Source organism: Carassius auratus, chromosome 34 (genome assembly GCF_003368295.1).
Source record: "Carassius auratus strain Wakin chromosome 34, ASM336829v1, whole genome shotgun sequence".
Taxonomy (NCBI): Eukaryota; Metazoa; Chordata; class Actinopteri; order Cypriniformes; family Cyprinidae; genus Carassius; species Carassius auratus.
Window position 1 is genome coordinate 20,456,276 of NC_039276.1, and position 21,944 is coordinate 20,478,219.

Here is a 21,944-nt window from a genome sequence, read left to right on the forward strand (position 1 = left end):
GGTCCCCGGGCGGAGATCAATAGCGCAGTCATACGGACGGTGGGGCGGAAGAGACATGGCTCGAGAACGGCTGAAAACCCCTCGCAAATCGTGATACTCCTCCGGAACCCCAGTCAGATCTCCCGTCTCCTCCTGCAACACAGAAACAGAAGACACGGGGGGAACAGCCGAGGCTAAACACTTAACATGACACGACAACTTCCAAGACAAAACAGACCCCCTAGCCCAGTCAATGTGTGGATTGTGAAGTTCTAACCAAGGGTGCCCCAGTACTAAAGGGGTAAAAGGAGACTGAAAAATTAAAAAGGAAACTGTCTCTTTATGGTTGCCAGAAATGGTTAGAGTTAATGGGATAGTCTGTTTCTGTACCCTAGGTAGGGCGCTGCCATCAAGGGCAAATAAAGAGGTGGAGTCTCTTAGCGGTGTGAGCGGAATACCTTGTTGGAGCGCCCACTTCTCATCCAAAAAGTTTCCCTCGGCCCCAGAGTCGATCAAGGCCGCACAGGAGGCTGACGACCCCGCCCACTGGAGATGCGCTGGAAGTATCGTGCAGGAAGTGGAAGGGATGGACTTAGTGGTAGCGCTCGCCAGTAACCCTCCTCCTACTGGCGAGCGTTGGCTTTTACAGGACACGAAAACACAAAGTGAGAGGCACTAGCACAGTACATGCAGAGGCGGTTAGAGATCCTCCTCTGACGCTCCTTAGGCGAAATACGCAGGCCACCCAGCTGCATGGGTTCCGGTTCTGAGTGGAAGGGGCTGACTCGAGGCGGCGAGAAGAGACTCTCCTCAAGGCGATGAGCACGACGGCGCTGATCAAACCGTCTCTCCACCCGGATGGCCAGGTCGATAAGGTCGTCGAGCCGGGCGGGGATCTCACGGACGAGGACCTCGTCCCGCACCTCTGGAGACAAGCCCTCCAGGAAGCGAGCAGTCAGTGCGGGTTGGTTCCACCCACAGGTGGTAGCGAGGGTCCGGAACTCAACGGAGAAATCCGGCACGGATCGTCTTCCCTGCCGGAGTGTGGAAAGCCGACGGGACGCCTCCTCTCCGTAGGCGGAACGGTCGAAGACCCGGATCATCTCCTCCTTGAAGCGCTCAAAGGTTGAGGTGCACTCTGCCTCCGTCTCCCAGTTGGCCGTTCCCCATTCGCGAGCCCGCCCGTGGAGGAGTGAAAGAACGAAAGCCACCTTGGCCCTCTCCTTAGCATAAGTAGCGGGCTGGAGCGAGAATACCACCTCACACTGGGTAAGGAAAGCGCGGCACTGAGTTGGCTCACCCGAATAGACCGGAGGATTGTTTATCCGAGGCTCCGTCTGACCAGGAGGAGAATAAGAGGCGGAAGGCTGGAGGCGGAGGTTGTGGACCTGGCTGGAAAGCTCGGACATTTGGGCGGCCAAAGAACCGACGGCGTGTCGGGTAGCGGAGATGTCCTCCTCATGCCTCCCGAGGAGGACGCCCTGGTGCTCGACGGCGGTCTGGAACGGGCTGCCACTCGCTGAGTCCATCGTGGTCAGATTGTTCTGTGATGGGTATTGAAGAGAGAGGACTCAAATGCGAGGGCAAAATGACAGTCTTTAATCCAACAAAGGAAAGCCACAGGAAAATCCAACTAAGGAGTACAAAGATGAAAACTAAGGAAGACCCGAAGGCTGGGTTAAACTAACACAGGAAACCTCCGTGGCAGGAACAACCAGAAGGCTGGCGAGATGGAGGCTTTGACTGGGCTCAGGGGAGAGCCGGGGATCGGAGCTCGCAGTGCGGAGCGGTCGCGGCGAAGAACAGCAGGTAAGGTTCTGTGGGGTATAATGGGTGAGCACAGAGATGTACAGGTAACGATAGTAGACAACTAACTTCACCCCGACTTGACAGGACAGGACGAGACCAACAGCTAACACGGACGCCAAAGGCCACAGCTTCATACGGAAGTAACAATCTGACAATGAGACACGGGAACGAGAGGGTAGAAGTAGCCCAAATAACAAGGCAAGATGAGAACCAGGTGGAGGGGGAATTATCTTAATGAGAAGTGAAGACAGCTGTGACACATAAGCGAAGAGCGAGGGAGACAGGAGGGGAAAAACCAGCAGGGGGAGACAGAGGGAGAAGAAGAGAGAGATAGAGACAGGATCATGACAAGACCATGACAAATTCATTTTCTTTTGTAGGAGAAATTGATTTAAGGGATTAATTGTTTGTTTATAAATTTTATGTATTTATTTTGTCTCCCTAATATTTACCCCAAATATTTAGTGTTAGTTGTGCATGTTGTCTCATGGAAGATCAAAGAGCGACATAATTCATTACTAGAGTGCACGCTAGGGATTGAATAAAAACACAACTACACAAGATATGGGTTATTTTCTTTTAGTTTAAAGAGTCTTACCCGTGGTTCTGCCGGGATCCATGACTGCAGCATGGAACCAAGGTGTAATTAAAAGAGCGCTGCATTTCCTGATGTCCTTTATATCCTGTGTTAGGAATTATGGGAAATGTAGTTTGGGTACCACAAGGGTTTGGATTGTTTGTTAAGATTGTCATAATAAAGGGCATTCTTTCCATTTTATTTTATTATTGCTTTATGGTGAATGGAATTTAATGTTTAGAGTTTATTTGTGTGTATATTATACTTTTGTTTTTCATTTAGGTTGAAAACCTAAATTTTGATGTACAGACTTGAGTTCCCCTGTAATTATAAAATGGTTTGCTCTGGTTTGTTAAAAGGGTGTGATTTTGTCTTGGGCTGAGTCAGTTCTGGTGAGGGATCCCTGGAGTAACATCTGAGGCCCAGAACTCAGTAGCATGTTGATTTTATTTATCAGTTAGTTTTTCTCCCTTTTTCTTTTATTTTGTTTCCCCGTATTTTTTGGCTACTATTGTGAACTGTATATGAGTGTGGCAGTTAATAAAAATGTCATTTTGAAGATCCTATGAATGTCTCCTGAAGATTTCATGGAAGAACCCTGACAACACCCTTGTGTACTTGTAGTGTACTTTAAATCTTAATTTAAAAAACTTTACTTGCAGATGATAATATAATATTAAGTTTAGTTCACCGAAAAATGAAAATTAGCCCATAAATTACTCACCCTGTGTACAGTATTTGACTCTCTTCTTTCAGATGAATCCAGTCAGAGTTATATATATATTAAAAATGTCTTTGATCTTTCAAATTGTTACATGGCACTCAGTGGGTGTTGCAGTGCTTCAGTCCAAAAGAAGTTAAAAAAAAGTGCCTATCCTTAATAAAAAGTGTCTTTTTTGTTTAATTTTTGTAAGAAAAATATCCAAAATTTAAAACGTAATATTCACTTGAATCTAGCTTGTGCTCACTGTTGTACACGGAAGCAGCTCTGGATGGATGACATATGGAGGTCAGCTTTGCACATGTCCCGCTCAGAAGTGACACACATGGTAAAGCAGGGGAGAGATCAAAAAAACGGTCATGAATTAGATGTACAAAACGAGGATTAGTAAAGTAGAATGTCAGAGGATTATGATATATGCCAAGAGTAGACTGGTTTTACTTTGCTAAAGTAAGGAAACTTTGCTTCCTTTACAAATGTTAACAAACGTTGGTTTGTTGGAATATGGATATTTTTCTTACAAAAAGCATCAATTCGCTACAAGAGGCCTTTGTTCACCCCCTTGAGCCATGTGAGGCACTTTTTATTATGGATGAGTGCTTCTTATTAAACTTCTTTTGGATTGATGCACTGCCACACCAGCTGACTGCCATTAAACAGCTTGAAAGATCAAAGACCAATTTAATAAAACTCTGGCTGGATTCGTCTTAAAGAAGAAAGTCATATATAACGAGGGTGAGTAATTTATGGGCTATTTTTCATTTATGGGTGAACTAACCCTGTGATGAACTATAAAATGCCACTTAAGTATGCTTAAAGAGAGTGCACTTTCATGACTTTCTTAACAAACGTTTTTGAAAAAAGAATATCCAATTATATTTATTTTATAAATGATATTTTTTACTTTAAAGTACATTTGGAATGATTTTTTGTCTTGATTTAAAGAAGTACACTTATTCAGATGCCCTAACAAACTAAAGCAAATTTAAAGTACTTTTTATAATTTTAACTATAGTGAGTTATTCAATATTACATTTCAAATGTATTTTTAAATGTACTAAATTGCAATATCATCAATACAAATATGTAATTAATTACAAATATATTTAAATAAAACATTCAAGTTTCAATAGAAATGACATGACAAACATTTTTGTTCACCATAAATGCTTGTTAGTACATTCAGCAATACTTCAAAGACAGAAGACAAAGACAAAGTTCAAAGACAAAGACAACCATATTTCAAAGACAGTTTCATAAAGACAATACTTGACATTACATACAAAGATTTAGTCCTTTTTCATTTTATTATAAATGTAAACTAGAATATGCTTTCATTCAGCTACAGTTAAGTGTCTGAAAACATTACATTCAGTTCACACTGAAGTGTTTTCTTTCATATAGTATTTTATTTCCTTAAGTATGCTTTTAAAAGTATGCTAAAGTCTACATTTTCACAGGTGCATTTACTTCATAAAATCACTTATCATTAAAGGATTATACAAACAACAAACTAAGGAAGCTTGTAAAAGCTGAATATATGTATATATATATATATATATATATATATATATATATATAATAATAATGAATATAATGAATAATCATCAAATTCAGACTAACAAAATGCAAAAATATGTCACACTGCTTCAAAGCTTTGAAATTATACAGCATCAGTAGTACATATTACTATTATACACAAGGCATTTCTCAAAGTTATGTTTTATTTAGTGATTTCATCCTCTGTGTTGTGTTGGCTTCTCTAAAGGTACAGCTGGAGCCATTATGTAAGGATGATTTGTCCTCTGCTGCGCTCTGAAACAGCTCGGGGGCCAAACGAGAGAGAGACACAACTCACAACACACATGCACATTTCGTGTGCTCGGTTACACCCTGCACTGCACATTCACACACTCCCATTCATCCCTTTGAATCCGACATTTCCTCAGACAGCAGCTCGCAGCGCCGCTAATCAAGTGTGATCTTTGGGGTGTGATCGAGAGTATGAGGGAAGATGTTTGATCAGACTCTCTCAGCCTTGAGCACAAGAGCCTGAAATGTACCACGTGAGATAGATTAAATCAGGCCTGTCTCTCCACTGCACGTGGGCGTTTATGAGAATCGGAGCGTTTACTTCTCATTGCTTTTGCAGGCTCCATAGAGCCTTATTAAAAAAGCAGAGGAAAGTTCGTTAGCTGTAAATTACTGGAGAGGGAATGACAGTGTGAGCAGCAGCCGCGTTGTGGACCTCAGCATCCCTCAGCCCTTTCCCGGGCTGAAGTGTCTGAGGCTTTCTACATATATGTTTGATCGCTTGGTCTGAACCTACATTTAATTCCACCTGCTTGTCCCCGCAAGTCTCTTTATACATTGCAATTTTGGGTCCGAACCATCCTACGTTTGCGTAATTGAAGAGAGCACCAACTTGAGTTCTAGCAGCAGGTGATTACTTGGAAATAGATTTGCAGACCTTTTCACTGATTTTGAAGAGAAATCTAGTTAATTGAATGGATTTAAACTTGGAAGAATATGTTAAATGGACCTGAACCCACTTAATTGCATTGACTGTGCACTTCTTGTAGTGTACAATACTTCAAATCTTAAAAGTATGCATACTTTTAAAAAATTGACTTGCAGATAATAAAATATTAATGAAATAAAAGGAAAATATTAATGATTGAAAAAACTTAAGAGAGAGTTTCATGACTATATTTCTTAACACACTTAAGTACACTTTTAGTTGACATCAAACTAAAGCATATGTACGTGATTATAATAACTTAACTGTAACGTCTTTGTACTACATTTAAAGTTAATGTTTTACTAAATTGATACTTGATATTACAAATGTGTAATTACAGATATATTTAAATATATTACTATGAAAAATGACATTAAAATATGTTTTAGGTAATAAATACTTGTCAGTACTCTCAGCTGTACGCTAAATCGAAGACAATAGAAGTAATTATGAAACTGCTTATAAAGATTTACTTACATCCTACTTAAACAATAGAAGTTCAAATAAATACATTTAATTTAAATGTAAACTATAAAACACTTTCATTTAATTGTAAATATGCATTAAAGTGTCCAAAACCATAATATTCACTTCACAAAGTATATTCTATTATTTTCATAGCAAGAACTGTTTTTAGTACTCTCTTTTTTTCTCTAAGCCAAAGTACCGTATGAGCAATAGTAACAGTACTGGTTGTCTTGGGTTTGTACATAGCAGCACATGTCACCTCCTCTTTGTCTTATCCACAGTTTCAAGGACAGCATGGAAAAATCGTCCTATTCTGACTGGCTGATTAATAACAGCATTGCAGAGCTGGTCGCCTCCACTGGGCTTCCTGTGAATATCAGCGATGCCTACCAAGACCCACGCTTCGACGCTGAAGTAAGATCCCTAAACAGCAATAAATTTAATTAAATTTAAATTAAATGTATGCATTTAGCAGACGTTTTTATCCAAAGCGACTTTCATTGCATTCAGTCTAACAATTTTTCCTAATATGTGTTCCCTGGGATACGATTCTACCACTTGAGCTACAGAAATAAATGATACAATTGGAATAGAAAAATAAGTTGAGTATATATAAATTCAGTAGCAGATATTGTAGCCTATCAAAGTATGTAAGCGTGGATGATGGAGTTTTTGTTAAAAACAACATAACATTATTATCATTGTAACTTAAAAAAAAAAATGTTAATGGTTTTTACAATAGAAGATAATGGGGCAAGTGCACCAGAGGGTTTAAAAGCAGACATGTTCTTTGTTAAATTATATATAAAATATATTGTTTGTCATTGACAAATCATCTATAAAGTTTTATTCTGGGCAAATGGTTATGTGATAATAATATATTTCCTGGGTGCAGGAACAGGTTTAAACAGTGTTTAACCATTGAGAACTGTGAGTGCCAATTAGAATATATTATTATTTATAAAATAAAATTATATATAAATAAACCAATTATCACATAGACCAAAAAATTAAAATAAAATATCGGTACATTCGACTAACATTAAATAAATGGTTATTAAGAAATATGTATTTACCGTATTTTTCGGACTGTAAGTCACACCTGAGTATAAGTCACATCAGTCCCAAAATACGTCATGATGAGGAAAAAAACATATATAAGTTGCACTGGACTATAAGTCGCATTTATTTAGAACCAAGAACCAAGAGAAAACATTACCGTCTACAGCCACGAGAGGGCGTTCTATGCTCTCAGTGTTAGACTACAGGAGCACTGAGCAGCATAGAGCATCCTCTGGTGGCTATAGTCGGTAATGTTTTCTCTTGGTTCATATCAAATAAATTTTGATAGATAAGTCGTACCTGACTATAAGTCGCAGGACCAGCCAAACTATGAAAAAAAGTGCGACTTATAGTGTGGAAAATACGGTATTTGTCATTTTGAAAAGTTTTTTATTATTAACATTATTTAATTAATTAATCATTCATTCATTCTTAAGTGACACTTGTGGTACTGTAGAAACCACTGTTTCTGCTGCTCCAGAGGTGCCTCCTGCTGGTAGAGAAAGAATTTACATGTTCAATAATAAGTCTGCGGTAACATGTTTTTTGTTGTTGTTGCTCTCTTTTTTTTCTGTTTTCTGCAGCAACTCTGAGCACTTTTCATATTCTTTATCCTAGCTAAAGCACTTTTGTTTCACAAAAGAACAAAGAACAATTAGCCTATGTTAGAGTTTAAAGTTAAAGATATTAATATCAATAAGGTGAATCTTGAGAGTCTTATGTTTATTTGATGATTTCACATTTCTTGTTTGTATGAAGGCTAAATACAAATAAAAGTTGAACACTTATTTATTTGTGCCGTTTTTAATTCTTAAATATATAGTTTTAAAGGAGGAGGTTTCATTTTCATTTTTTTTTTTAGAAGTTTGTAGGTACAGACATCCATTGTGGGTGTTTTTGGCAGTTATTCTGAGGCTTATATATATATATATATATATATATATATTAGGGGTGTAACGGTTCACAAAATTCACGGTTCGGTTCGATACGATACACTGATGTCACGGTTCGGTTCGATACGTTTTAGATACAGCAAAATGTAAAAACATCTCAACTTTTCAGAATGCCGCAAGCGCACCGCGGGTCATGTGACAAGAACTAACCAATCAGCTTCATCCTTTCCCGTAACAACGTTGAGAGCTCAGCCAAGATGAAGGATCAGCTGATCATAGTTGTATATGGATTGCAATTTTGAAATAAATTTAGTAGCAGAGCTACTGCAAGCGATTTTTAGAGCTGCAAATCCATTTATCCTTCGCTGAAATTTCCGCGTCTCATGGAGAGAGCACGTCATTGTTGCTTAGCAAAGACAGACGCCTCATGAGCGCTTCTGCCCAAGCGCTTTGGAAAGGAGGAGAAAGACGCGCTTAGCGTTTTCCATGCGTTTTTAGGCACGATATGTGAACGGCCCCTAAGGCGCTCGCTCACTCAGCACGCGCTGAAGGCTCGTTGCAAAATGTCGAATGCCTTTAACAGACCAGAAATATAAGATCCTAAAATAACCAACAGGTCTGGTGTTTGGGTTGGATTCCCTGTAAGCTATAGTTTCTAAATGCTGCAGGGATAGTTTGCTGCGTGCATGTTTCTCCTTTTTTTCGTCTTTTCCCAGATAGTACTGACGCATATATCCCAGATATTCCCGCTGGTGTTTTTTTTTTTTTTTTTTTATTCCCGCTGGTGTAGCCTGTCATGTTGCAGATGCGACATACCGTTGTTTTTTTATCCACCACTCTCTTGCCATCACCATTATAGCTTAAAGGGAATCCAAAGTGCACCCAAACACCAGACCTGTTGGTTATTGGAGGATCTTCTCATTTCTAGTCTGTTAAACGCATTGGCTATTTTGCAACGAGCCTTCAGCGCGTACTGAGTGAGCGAGCGCCTTCTGAGTAGCCTAACATAAACATATAAGATGGTGTTTTTTTCTTCTTCGGGAGTGTCAGGGGCGTTGCCTGTTACGTTGTTTGGGTTATTGGGCTACCTTGTTGAACGCATATCATTATATTTCTCTCTCTCTCTTTTTTTTTTTTTTCCAAATATAATTAATTACTCCAACGAACCGTTCGGTATACATAATGCGTACCGCGTACCGAACCGAAAGCGTCGTACCGAACGGTTCAATACGAATACGCGTATCGTTACACCCCTAATATATATATATATATATATATATATATATATATATATATATATATATATATATATATCGTTCATATCGATATTGGAATAATATTGTATAAACCGAAATTAAGAAATATATCTTGATAATTTTTGGCCATATCATCCAGCCCTAGCTTATTCATTTGTTCCCTTATTTTAGGTATATTGTGGCCATACTGTGTCGGGTCTCGGGGCTAATCACCTGCCTTTTTGGTGTGTGTGTGTTATCACTTGTCAGCTCACCGTGTCTACCTGTTTGAGTTTTCCCCGCCCTCCTTGTTTCTGTGTTGTGAACCTTAATTGCTCGCCACCTGTTTTCTATGTTCTTCTAATTTTACACCTTTATCATTCCCTGTGTTTCTCTGCCTATTGTCAGACTGTTGTTACTCGTTTCAATAGCTCGGATCTTCTAGCTGTTCTTAGCACTCACCTTTGTCGTGTCTTGTCCTCAGGCTCCAGTGTGTTTAGCTGTTTTCTCTGCCCCCTGTCCCCCAGCGCAGAGCTCTTGGAGGCTTCAGTGTCATCCCTCCGGTCTCAGTGGTCGTACAAATAACTGTGGAACGTTACTCATCGGTTTGATTCATCTGCTTCGACTATTCTTCCAGTCACTACGAGTAATCCTGTGAACGTGACTCATCTGATCTGCCTCCTCTGCTTTGAATAAAGCCTTGTGTAAACCCGCTTCTGAATCCTGCCCATTTCTCCTGACATAACAGTCTGACCAGATCATGGATTCAGCGGGATCTGATCCACTCCGCTCGGCTCTCGTTCAGCAGGGAGTTTTGTTGGGACAGCATGCCACCCAGCTCGGCACCACCGCGCGGAAGGTGGACACTCTCACTGCCCGGGTCTCCGAGCTCATCGCACGGGTGGACGGTCTTCGGCGAGAGGCAACGAGCGGATCCGTTCTTCACACCGGTATGTTCCACGAGCCCGAACCTCATGCCAACAATCCGCCGGTCTATGATGGCGATCCTAACGCCTGTCAAGCGTTCCTCTCCCAATGCTCGCTGGTGTTCGCTCTGCAGCCCCGGCGTTACGCAAAAGAAGAGGCCAAAGTTGCGTACGTACTTACACTTCTTTCGGGCCGTGCCCGCGAATGGGGGATTGCCGTGTGGAGATCGCGGGCTTCCGGTTGTGCAACCTTCGCGGACTTCAGTCATGAGATGGCAAAATTATTTGATCGCTCAGCTCAGGGAGACGAGGCGGCGGCTCAGTTATCGCGTCTGACTCAGGGGAGGAGCTCTGTCACGGACTACGCCATCCAGTTCCAGACTTTAGCGGCGGCCTGTGGCTGGAATGAGAGCGCGCTGCGCGCCCGCTTTCTTGAGGGATTGGATTTCGCCATTTCATACGAACTCGCGGCCATAGAGCTCCCGCGGGAATTGGATAACCTCATTAATCTCGCGCTCCGTATTGAGGGCCGTCTCAGCCGCCGCCGCAAGCAACGGCAAACTCCCGCCCCGTGGCGCCACCTAGAGTCCTCTTCAGCCAGTTCAGCCGACCGACAGCTCTCGGAGGAGGAGCCCATGCAGTTGGGTAGTTTACGGCTTACACCACAACAGAAGCAGGAGCGTCTGTCGTCGGGGGCGTGTCTATACTGCGGCGGGGGAGGTCACTTCGCTCTTCACTGTTCGTTAAAGGGCCAGGGGCCACCAGTGAGGCGGAGCGTCCTGGTGGGCACGGTTCTTAGTTCAAGCTCTCCTGCAGCACGGACTCATCCGCCATTCCTCCTCTCCCGCTGGTGCAGGTTTTTTCTTTGTTCAGAAGAAGGACGGCTCCCTGCGCCCCTGTATTGATTACAGAGGTTTGAATGACATTACTATTAAGAACAGGTACCCCCTACCTTTAATGTCTTCTGCTTTTGAGTTATTACAGGGAGCTCGCGTCTTCACCAAGTTAGACCTGCGCAACGCCTACCACTTGGTGCGCATTCGGGAGGGGGATGAGTGGAAGACTGCGTTTAACACTCCTTCGGGACACTACGAGTACTTGGTTCTTCCGTTTGGTCTTACCAATGCTCCAGCCGTTTTCCAGGGACTCGTCAACAGCGTGTTGGGTGACATGATCAATCAATTTGTCTTCGTGTATTTGGATGATATCTTGATTTTCTCCCCTTCTCTCCAATTACACACCCAGCATGTCCGACGGGTTCTCCAGCGCTTACTAGAAAATCAGTTGTTTGTCAAGGCGGAGAAGTGCGAATTCCACGCTGAGTCAGTTACGTTCCTTGGCCACATTATTTCCACGGAGGGGATCAAGCCAGATCCCGCTAAGATTGAAGCTGTCGCCCAGTGGCCGGTCCCTGACTCCCGGAAGGCTCTGCAGCGATTCCTGGGTTTTGCCAACTTCTACCGGCGATTCATCAGAAATTTTGGTCAGATCGCTGCACCGCTCACAGCCTTAACCTCCACCAAGGTGTCCTTCAGATGGAACCGGGAGGCGCAGGTAGCCTTTGACATTTTAAAGTCCCGTTTTGTCTCTGCACCTGTTCTGTTGGTTCCAGATCCTGAGGCCCAGTTCATTGTGGAGGTTGATGCTTCGGACGTCGGGGTTGGCGCAGTTCTATCTCAGCGTTCCCTCCACGATGGGAAGCTCCACCCTTGTGCATTCTTCTCTCGTCGTCTCAGCCCTGCAGAACGTAACTACGACATCGGCAATAGAGAACTGTTGGCGGTACGATTGGCCTTGGGTGAGTGGCGTCACTGGTTGGAGGGGTCAGTGCAGCCCTTCTTGGTCTGGACGGATCACAAGAACCTGGAATACGTCCGTTCGGCCAAGAGGCTGAGCTCGCGCCAGGCCCGTTGGGCACTCTTCTTTGCCAGGTTCAACTTCACCCTCTCGTACCGGCCGGGCTCTAAGAACACCAAACCTGATGCCCTCTCTCGTCTGTTCGATGCTCCAGGGGGGGAGGTTGCGGCCGAGGCCATCCTTCCTGAGGGGGTGGTGGTCGGGGCTCTTTCATGGGGTATCGAGCAGCGAGTTGAGGAGGCCGGTCGAGGGGTGCAGGTGCCAGGAGAGTGCCCGGCGGGCAGGTTGTCGGTGCCGGCTGCGCTGCGTTCTGAGGTCCTTGAGTGGGGTCACTCATCCAGGTTAGTCTGCCATCCAGGTATTCGGAGAACGTTGTCTGCCATCCGACAGCGTTTCTGGTGGCCTACTATGGCTGCCGATGTTAGACAGTTTGTGTTGGCCTGCCCCACATGTGCCCAAAGTAAGCCGGTCAATCGTCCTCCTGATGGTCTGCTAACCCCTCTCCCTATCCCTTCCCGTCCTTGGTCACACATTGCCCTTGATTTCGTCTCTGGGCTTCCTCCGTCGAAGGGTAACACTGTGGTTCTCACGGTGGTGGATCGCTTTTCCAAAGCTGTTCATTTTATCCCCCTGCCCAAGCTGCCCTCCGCCCGGGAGACCGCCCAACTGGTGGTGGACCACGTCTTCCGTCTCCATGGATTTCCGGTGGATGTGGTTTCTGATAGGGGTCCCCAGTTCGTCTCCCGGTTCTGGAGGGAATTTTGTAGACAGATTGGGGCCTCCGCAAGTCTGTCTTCAGGGTTTCATCCCCAGACCAATGGGCAGTGTGAGCGGGCCAACCAGGATCTAGGAAGAATGCTCCGCTGTCTAGCATCCAACAATCCGAGTTCCTGGTGCCAGCAGCTCTCATGGGCAGAATACGCTCATAACACACTTCCGGTGGCCGCGTCAGGTATGTCCCCTTTTGAGTGTTCTGTTGGTTATAACCCACCTTTGTTCCCCTCACAGGAACCCGACGCAGCGGTTCCATCCGCCCTGGCTTTCGTCCAGCGCTGCCGTCGCACCTGGGAGAAAGCCAGGAGGATTCTGATCCAAACCTCTGGCCGAACCAAGACCGCAGCTGATCGTCGCCGGTCCTCTCCTCCTGCCTATGTGTGTGGTCAGCGGGTTTGGCTTTCTACCAAGGATCTGCCTCTCCGGGCGCCTTCTCGTAAGCTGGCACCCAGATTCATTGGGCCATTCCGCATCACCAAGGTGGTTAGTCCGGTGGCGATCAGGCTCAAGCTCCCCCCAACTTTTGGTCGGGTTCACCCGGTATTTCATGTTTCCAGGGTCAAGCCGGTGTTCTCTTCCCCCCTTAATCCTGCTTGTAGTCGGCCCACCCCCCCGCCCCCTCGTCTTGTGGATGGATCTCCCACCTATACGGTTAAGAGATTACTCGATGAGCGGCGCCGCGGCAGGGGGTTTCAGTATCTTGTGGACTGGGAGGGGTATGGCCCAGAGGAGAGGTGCTGGGTGCCGTCCCGGGACATTCTGGACCGCTCGTTGATTGAGGACTTCCGGCGACATCGAGGTAGGGCCCTTCCTAGAGCGTCAGGTGACGCTCCTGGGAGGGGGGGTACTGTCGGGTCTCGGGGCTAATCACCTGCCTTTTTGGTGTGTGTGTGTTATCACTTGTCAGCTCACCGTGTCTACCTGTTTGAGTTTTCCCCGCCCTCCTTGTTTCTGTGTTGTGAACCTTAATTGCTCGCCACCTGTTTTCTATGTTCTTCTAATTTTACACCTTTATCATTCCCTGTGTTTCTCTGCCTATTGTCAGACTGTTGTTACTCGTTTCAATAGCTCGGATCTTCTAGCTGTTCTTAGCACTCACCTTTGTCGTGTCTTGTCCTCAGGCTCCAGTGTGTTTAGCTGTTTTCTCTGCCCCCTGTCCCCCAGCGCAGAGCTCTTGGAGGCTTCAGTGTCATCCCTCCGGTCTCAGTGGTCGTACAAATAACTGTGGAACGTTACTCATCGGTTTGATTCATCTGCTTCGACTATTCTTCCAGTCACTACGAGTAATCCTGTGAACGTGACTCATCTGATCTGCCTCCTCTGCTTTGAATAAAGCCTTGTGTAAACCCGCTTCTGAATCCTGCCCATTTCTCCTGACATACTGTGCTAACTTCTTCCCTTGTTTTAGTTAATATAAATTCTGTGACTGACATTCATATTTATTTTTACACAAACAAGTTTCATAAGCAATTCTAACACACCAGCCTTTATTCTGGGTCAGAAATACTGATTAATCTAGGAATTTTTTTTCTTCTCTTGAAATTGTGTGACTATTTCCCATTAGGGTCATGGACATGGCTGTAAAATTTTGACACACTGAGTTGTTTTGGGATGTGTGTACATAATTCAACTATTTTCTAAGGGTATTTACATTTATGCATTTGGATGCTTTTATTTGCAGAAATATATGCAGCATTGAAAGCATGATTTTATATTTCATGTGAAATGAAAGTTCATGCATGTGAATTATTTTAGTAATCCAACCCATGATCTTGCTAAAGCCATGCTCTACAGTTTAAACTGCTGGAAAGAACACGCATCATAAATTGTTTGTTGGGGTGTTGATTTCGACTTACTGCACCTTTAAAGGTTTACACACTTAGAATCCAGTTAGTATCATAACAATCATACCAGAATTTTAACATAATAACAGGTATATTCTAAGTTTCACACTATATATTGTTGCAGTGTTGTGGATGTAACAATATGCATTTTAATTTTAGAATTGAGGGACTAGTCAAAATTATATTTGGTGGTAATAACAGCATATTACAGATGCTACAGAAAGAGTTGTCTTTAACCCAGAATCTTCCATAAAACAGCATGATTAAAGATGAGAGAGACTTCTGCTCTGCATAAGACCTTGGACCTCTGTCGGCTCTTGTGTGTCTTCAAAATGCCAGCAGCACAAGATTATATAACACTATGTCTTCAGATGATCTCATATTTTTGCTCACTTCTCACATGCTTACATTCAGATCATTTGGTTTTTGATATGGTGACAAGTGTTTGTTTGTGCTCTTTTCAGGCAGATCAGTTTTCTGGCTTCCATATTAGATCTGTCCTGTGTGTCCCTATCTGGAACAGTAACCACCAAATCATAGGTAAGTTTTCCAGTTAACCACTGTTTTTTCACTACATACAGTATAGTATGATGTTCCCTGCTCTGCTGTGTTGTACTATGTTGTGTGCTAGAGTTCAGTGATGTGTGTGAATAAATGGAGGACAAACATGTTTATGCATGATCATGTGTGTTTAAATGTGGGGGTCATATCAGTGTGTGTGTGTGCTAATGCTGCACAAGCACAGTGTGTGGGTGGATGTGTGTGTGTGGGAGGACTCTGTCAGGGACGGAAAGTCATTATGAACACAGACAGCCAGTAGAAGCAGAAGTCAAGGATGTCTTCATTCAAAAGATTTCTCTCTCCCTCTCTTTCTCCCTTTCTTCATCACTGCTGTAATTTCAGAACCAGTTTTCCTTTCTCTTAAATCATGTATAAAGCCAGTGTGGAGACATGTCAGCACAATGAGAGGAGAGAAAGATTAAGTGAGGAAACCAAACATTTTTCATGCAGAAACCACACTGTCCATAGTTATAATTTATATCCATATAAATACTCTAGTTTTTTTTTTTTAAATCCTTGAGTATGTTCAGATTCTGAATGACATTCAGCATACTACTGTTTTTGTAATATGCATGGAAGAAATACCCGGATGATCTACTATAAACGTGCACTACACAATTAAAGTAAATGAGAATGAGAAGCAATATCAACCTGCTGCTTTTTAACATTTCCTCCTTTTGTATGAATATATAATATATCCACACAAAAGAGCATTTTTAAAGACACTTCTTTGTTGTCAGTTTTTTTTTTTATTAAAAAACATGTACAAGATGTCCAAAGTGAGTATGTTTCTGATTGACTGTAATAAGATGGTGAGGATGGGGGGTAGTGTTAGGTGTGTGAACGGGGGGTGAGGGGTGGGGTTTGCACTTTAAAGGATCAATCATTCTAATTACATACTAAAACAACAGCACACTGTTTAATTAGCAATGTAGAAAGAGAGAGAGAGAGAGAGAATGGGGGTGGGGCGAGGAAGAGATTCTTAACTCCTGAATCCATCATCAATGACTGCTGTGCATTACTCTGCTTTTAAGGATCCGATGTGGGTCATGAAACACAACATGCAATCTCACTGTCTTCGTGTGTGTTTCAGGTGTGGCACAGGTCTTGAACAGGTTAGATGGAAAACCATTTGATGATGCAGATCAGAGGCTGTTTGAGGTATGACATCTATGAGATCTCTTTATGAGTGTTTTGCGATCATCAAGCATGATGTAAGCGAACTGTACTGCAGACCAAAAGATTCACTTCAAAGGATTCACATCACACACACATACAAAATCACACAATTAGTTCACTGCAAGGGTCTCAGAGCAGTTTGGGAGAATTATGGCTGATGTGTCTTCTCCAAATGAACTAAGAATAAAATTGTTTTTATAATACGATGATATAATATTGAATATTAAAAGTTGGCTCAGATGTTTATGTGTGGAACCCATCTTACTTATTATATTATCTTACAATATATTGAATAATATCGTAAAATTAACTATATTATATTATATTAACAATATTAAAATATTTATAATCAGAATAGTCAGAATTAACAGTGTTAACAGTTAATATTTATTGTTAATAATAGTACACGTATTCATAATTTAATATGTGACAAAATAATGTTTATGCATAAAATACATATTATATATTACAATAATATATATTATCCATACAATGTACAAGTGTATTTGTAAAATAACTTCTTAAATTGATTTCGGCATGAATAAAGCATCTGTATTTTGTTTTCTATGCACTATATGGACAAAAGTATTGGGGCACCTTGTCATCCAGTTTGCATTTACAAACATTTGCAGGGAAAAATGGGTCATTCTGAAGAGTTCAGAATTCAAGGGCTATACTGTAGTAGGATGCCACCTTTACAATTAGTCAGTTTGTGAAATTTCATCGCTGCTAGATATTCCACAGTAAACTGTAAGTGGTTTTATTGGGAACTGGAAGCACTGGGGAACAGCAGAAACTGAAACAGATGATCATGTAAAGTCTGAGCGGGTGACTGAGTGATGAGGCACATGATGTGTTAAAGTGTGTTACAGGACTAACTGTATTTGTGACTACATAGTCTCTTTCTCTCTCCTTAGGCATTTGTGATATTCTGTGGACTGGGAATCAATAACACCATTATGTATGACCAAGTGAAGAAGTCTTGGGCCAAACAGTCTGTAGCTTTGGATGTATGTCTCTCTGAAACACACACACTTCTAGACTGTGATTGGTATGACATTTCCAAAGTGGGGGCAAATTAGTTGGAGATTTTAAAATTGGTGGCTTGTTAGATTAGAAACCTATGACTGGTAAGATGATTCAACACAAGCAAAGATGGGAGCATGTGATTGGTGGAATATTGACCTAGTTCCAGTTAGTGGTGGAGCTTCAATGCAAGAGCCAGAGGAGCTGTATTCACTCCTGACTCAGAGTAGATCTGACACTCAACCATCGGGGATCATATCACGGAAATCTGGATTTTGCTTGCTATTTTGACATAAGTAGTTTAACATACTATGTAGAAAAACTGCAATGTTCAAAGCTCTCAGTTCATCCAGAACATTTTATTGAAACAAAGCTTTCACACCAAAAACAGCCTGTTTAATTCAGTCAGTGGGTGGAAAATGATCAATTCAAACCAAATTATTACTGTGTTGGTGCAAGAAACCCTTGCTGACATTATAAACAGACATAAAATGCTATAAAAGAGAAGAATATAACCCCTTTAATCTAACAATGAAACAGTAGGACACAGAGGAATAAATCCTCACCTTCAAAGCCTTCAATCGAACAACTTCAATCGAACAAAACCCTCGTCTGGAAACACAGATGATGGTGTGTTTACAGTCAGAACACTCCACTGCCCTTGGGTTGTCTTGTTGTTGTTGTTGTTGTTTTAAGTTAAATGCTAAACCTTTACAATAATGTTATTTTACATATCAGTTAACAATGGTAGATGTATTAACTACCATTAACTAACAGTCATCGATACATTTTTACAGTATTTATTAATCTTTAACATTAGTAATACAACTATTCATTGTTAGCTCAGGTGAGCTCCATTAGATACTATTAACAGGTACAACATTTGATGTTGTAGTATTCAACATTTTTTGATAAATTATTACAGTTAATTGAGATTTTTAATATTATGTTCAGTTCTCACTTTGAACATCTAAGTCTTGTTTTATTTATAGCTGGAAATAATCTCTGCAGGAGGACATGATCATCAGGTTTTGTTCGTGCAGCTTGAGTGCTGATGTTATTAACCCTGTGAAGCCTGGCATATGAAAAATAGTCTTTTTTATGAAAACAGTTTATTGAATGTTTACACAATACATACATACACACACACACACACATATATATACACAGTGGGGCTCAAAAGTTTGGGCACCCTTTGCAGAATCTGTGAATATGCGAGTAATTTTCAAAAAATAAGAGAGATCATACTAAATGCATGTTATTTTTTATTTAGTACCGTCCTGAGTAAGATATTGTACATAAAAGATATTAACATTTAGTCCACAAGACAAAAAAAAAATGCTGAAATTATTAAAATAACCCCACTCAAAAGTTTGTGAACCCTTGGTTCTTAGTACTGTGTTCTGTTACCTGATGATCCTCTACTGTCTTTCTGTTTTGTGATGGTTGTGCATGAGTCCCTTGTTTGTTCTGAACAGTTAAACTGAGCAGCGTTCTTCAGAAAAATCTTTAAGGTCCTGCAGATTCTTCAGTTTTCCAGCATCTTTGCATATTTGAACCCTTTCCAGCAGTGACTTTATGATTTTGAGATACATCTTTTCAGACTGAGGACATTTGAGGGACTCAAACACAACTATTAAAATGTTGTGTGTGTGTGTGTGTGTAAACCTAAGCTGATTCAGTCCAGTAGATGTTCATATTGTAATATTGCTAACAATATAAAAGTTATTCCTATCTTTACTTTATAAAAATCACTTTTCACTTGTTTAAAGTTTGAGCTATCAATTGAGAAAGCAGAAGGCATGTACTGTTTCTATACAACAGCAAATTTTTTGATCGTGTTGATTAGTACAGAGGCCTTAAAAATATGTGAATAAAATATGATACAGTAGGCTTTAAAGGCTTAATACATAAGAAGACAAACCATATATTAAGAAATTCTGATCAGTTAAAAAGGTCAGAAAGTGCTGTTTTTCCATGCATCAAAGGGATCGTTCACCTATCTCATTTTAGCTTTATATGACTTTCTTTTTTCAGACGAATACAGTCAGAGTTACAGGTGCTTCTCAATAAATTAGAATGTCATGGACAAGTTAATTGGACCCACTTTATATTAAGTGGCCTTAACTACTATGTACTTACATTTTAATTAATAATTTAGTACAATGTACTTATTGTGTACATGTTTTACATTGTACTTATATTTAAAAAAACTACATGTAATTACATATGTATTTAAATTCTGTAATTACATTTATAAATACACTTTTGACCCATACTTTACACCTTAACCCACCCTTAAACTTACCCATACCACCAACCCTCTCCCTAACCTTACCCCTATCCCACCTCAATAGCAGCAAAAGTGTTTTACAATACAAAATGAACCCAATAAGTACATAGTAGTTAAGGCCACCTAATAAAAATTGGGACAAGTTAATTTAAGGATTTCAACTCAAATTGAGAAACTTGTGTATTAAATAAATTCAATGCACACAGACTGAAGTAGTTGAAGTCTTTGTTTCTTTTATTTGTGATGATTTTGGCTCACATTTAACAAAAACCCATTCTCAACAAATTAGAATAGACATGCCAATCAGCTAATCACCTCAAATCACCTGCAAAGGTTTCCTGAACCCTCAAAATGGTCTCTCAGTTTGGTTCACTAGGCTAGACAATCATGGGGAAGACTGCTGATCTGACAGTTGTCCAGAAGACAATCATTGACACCCTTCACAAGGAGGGTAAGCCACAAACATTCATTGCCAAAGAAGCTGGCTGTTCACAGAGTGCTGTATCCAAGCATGTTAACAGAAATTTGAGTGGAAGGAAAAAGTTTGGAAGAAAAAGATGCACAACCAACCGAGAGAATCACAGCCTTATAAGGATTGTCAAGCAAAATCAATTCAAGAATTTGAGTGAACTTCACAAGGAATGGACTGAGACTGGGGTCAAAGCATCAAGAGCCACCACACACAGACGTGTCAAGAGATTTGCTGAACCACAGATAACGTCAGAGGCATCTTACCTGGGCTAAGGAGTAGAAGAACTGGACTGTTGCCCATTGGTCCAAAGCCCTTTTTTCAGATAAGAGCAAGTTTTGTATTTCATTTGGAAATCAAGGTCCTAGAGTCTGGAGGAAGGCTGGAGAAGCTCATAGCCCAAATTGCTTGAAGTCCAATGTTACGTTTCCACAGTCTGTGATGATTTCAGCTGCAATGACATCTGCTGGTGTTGGTCCATTGTGTTTTTGAAAACCAAAGTCACTGCACCCGTTCACCAAGAAATTTTGGAGCACTTCATGGTTCCTTCTACTGACCAGCATTTTGAAGATGCTGGTTTCATTTTCCAGCAGGATTTGGCACCTGCCCACACTGCCAAAATCACCAAAAGTTGGTTAAATGACCATGGTGTTGGTGTGCTTGACTGGCCAGCAAACTCACCAGACTTGAACCCCAGAGAGAATCTATGGTGTACTGTCAAGAGGAAGATGAGAAACAAGAGACCAACAAATGCAGATGAGCTGAAGGCCACTGTCAAAGAAACCTGGGCTTCCAGACCACCTCAGCAGTGCCACAAACTGATCACCTCTAAGCCACGCCAAATTGAGGCAGTAGTTAAAGCAAAAGGAGCCCCTACCAAATACTGAGTAAATGGCCAGTAAATTAACTTTAATTTTTAGAAGGCCAACAATTCACAAAAAAAATTTTTTATTGGTCTTATGAAGTATTCTAATTTGTTGAAATTGGTGGGTTTTTTGTTCAATGTGAGCCAAAATCATCACAATTAAAATAACTAAAGACTTATATTTACTTCAGTATGTGTGCATATAGATTACTATTTATAAAGTTTTAAATACAGATATTTTTCTTACACAAACTCATCACTTTAATTCACTGACACCAGGAGCCGTGTGGAGCACTTTTTATGATGGATGTATGCACTTTATTTTGCTTCAAAATATCGATCCCCATTCACTACCATTATATGAAGCTTGGAAATGCCAGGACATTTTTAATGTTACTCTGATTGTATTCATCTGAAAAAAGAAAGTCATAAACCTAGGATGGCTTAAGGGTGAGTAAATCATGGGGTAATTTTAATTTTTTAGGTGAACTATCCCTTTAACATACTTTAAAGACAAACTGAAAGGACTGGCAAAAATATAATAAAATCTTGACGTCATTGAGCAATGATTGTGGGAGAGAAAAAATGAACCAGCAAAAGTAAGTATGCTCCTTTTGTTAGCTGCATAACTACATTACAGTGTGTGCAGGAGTGAGTGTGAGCATTAATTGAGTTGCTGAAGCCTTTCTTAAACTAGAGGACTGCATGATCTGACAGTACATATGTATAGCGGTTCCAGATTGTCAGTATATTAATATGTTACAGATTTTAGCATAGCTGAAATGTGTATTGCATGACCTGTAGTGCAGATCCGTTTCAGAATCAGACAGTCAGTATGTCATGAATGGACACCACAATTTTTTTTTTAGCCAGTCAGAGAGATGC

General features: G+C 41.3%; 1 protein-coding gene across 2 annotated transcripts in view; it reads left to right on the top strand.

Annotated features, from left to right (window-relative positions):
• Positions 1-21,944, top strand: part of LOC113053496 (dual 3',5'-cyclic-AMP and -GMP phosphodiesterase 11A) — an 87,679-nt gene that overhangs the window by 52,352 nt on the left and 13,383 nt on the right. For both annotated transcript variants that reach the window (XM_026218586.1, XM_026218587.1), the window contains exons 6-9: positions 6,357-6,489; positions 15,131-15,206; positions 16,321-16,388; positions 17,324-17,416. In XM_026218586.1, the coding sequence (XP_026074371.1) occupies positions 6,357-6,489; positions 15,131-15,206; positions 16,321-16,388; positions 17,324-17,416 (370 nt within the window). The remainder of the gene's footprint in view (positions 1-6,356; positions 6,490-15,130; positions 15,207-16,320; positions 16,389-17,323; positions 17,417-21,944) is intronic.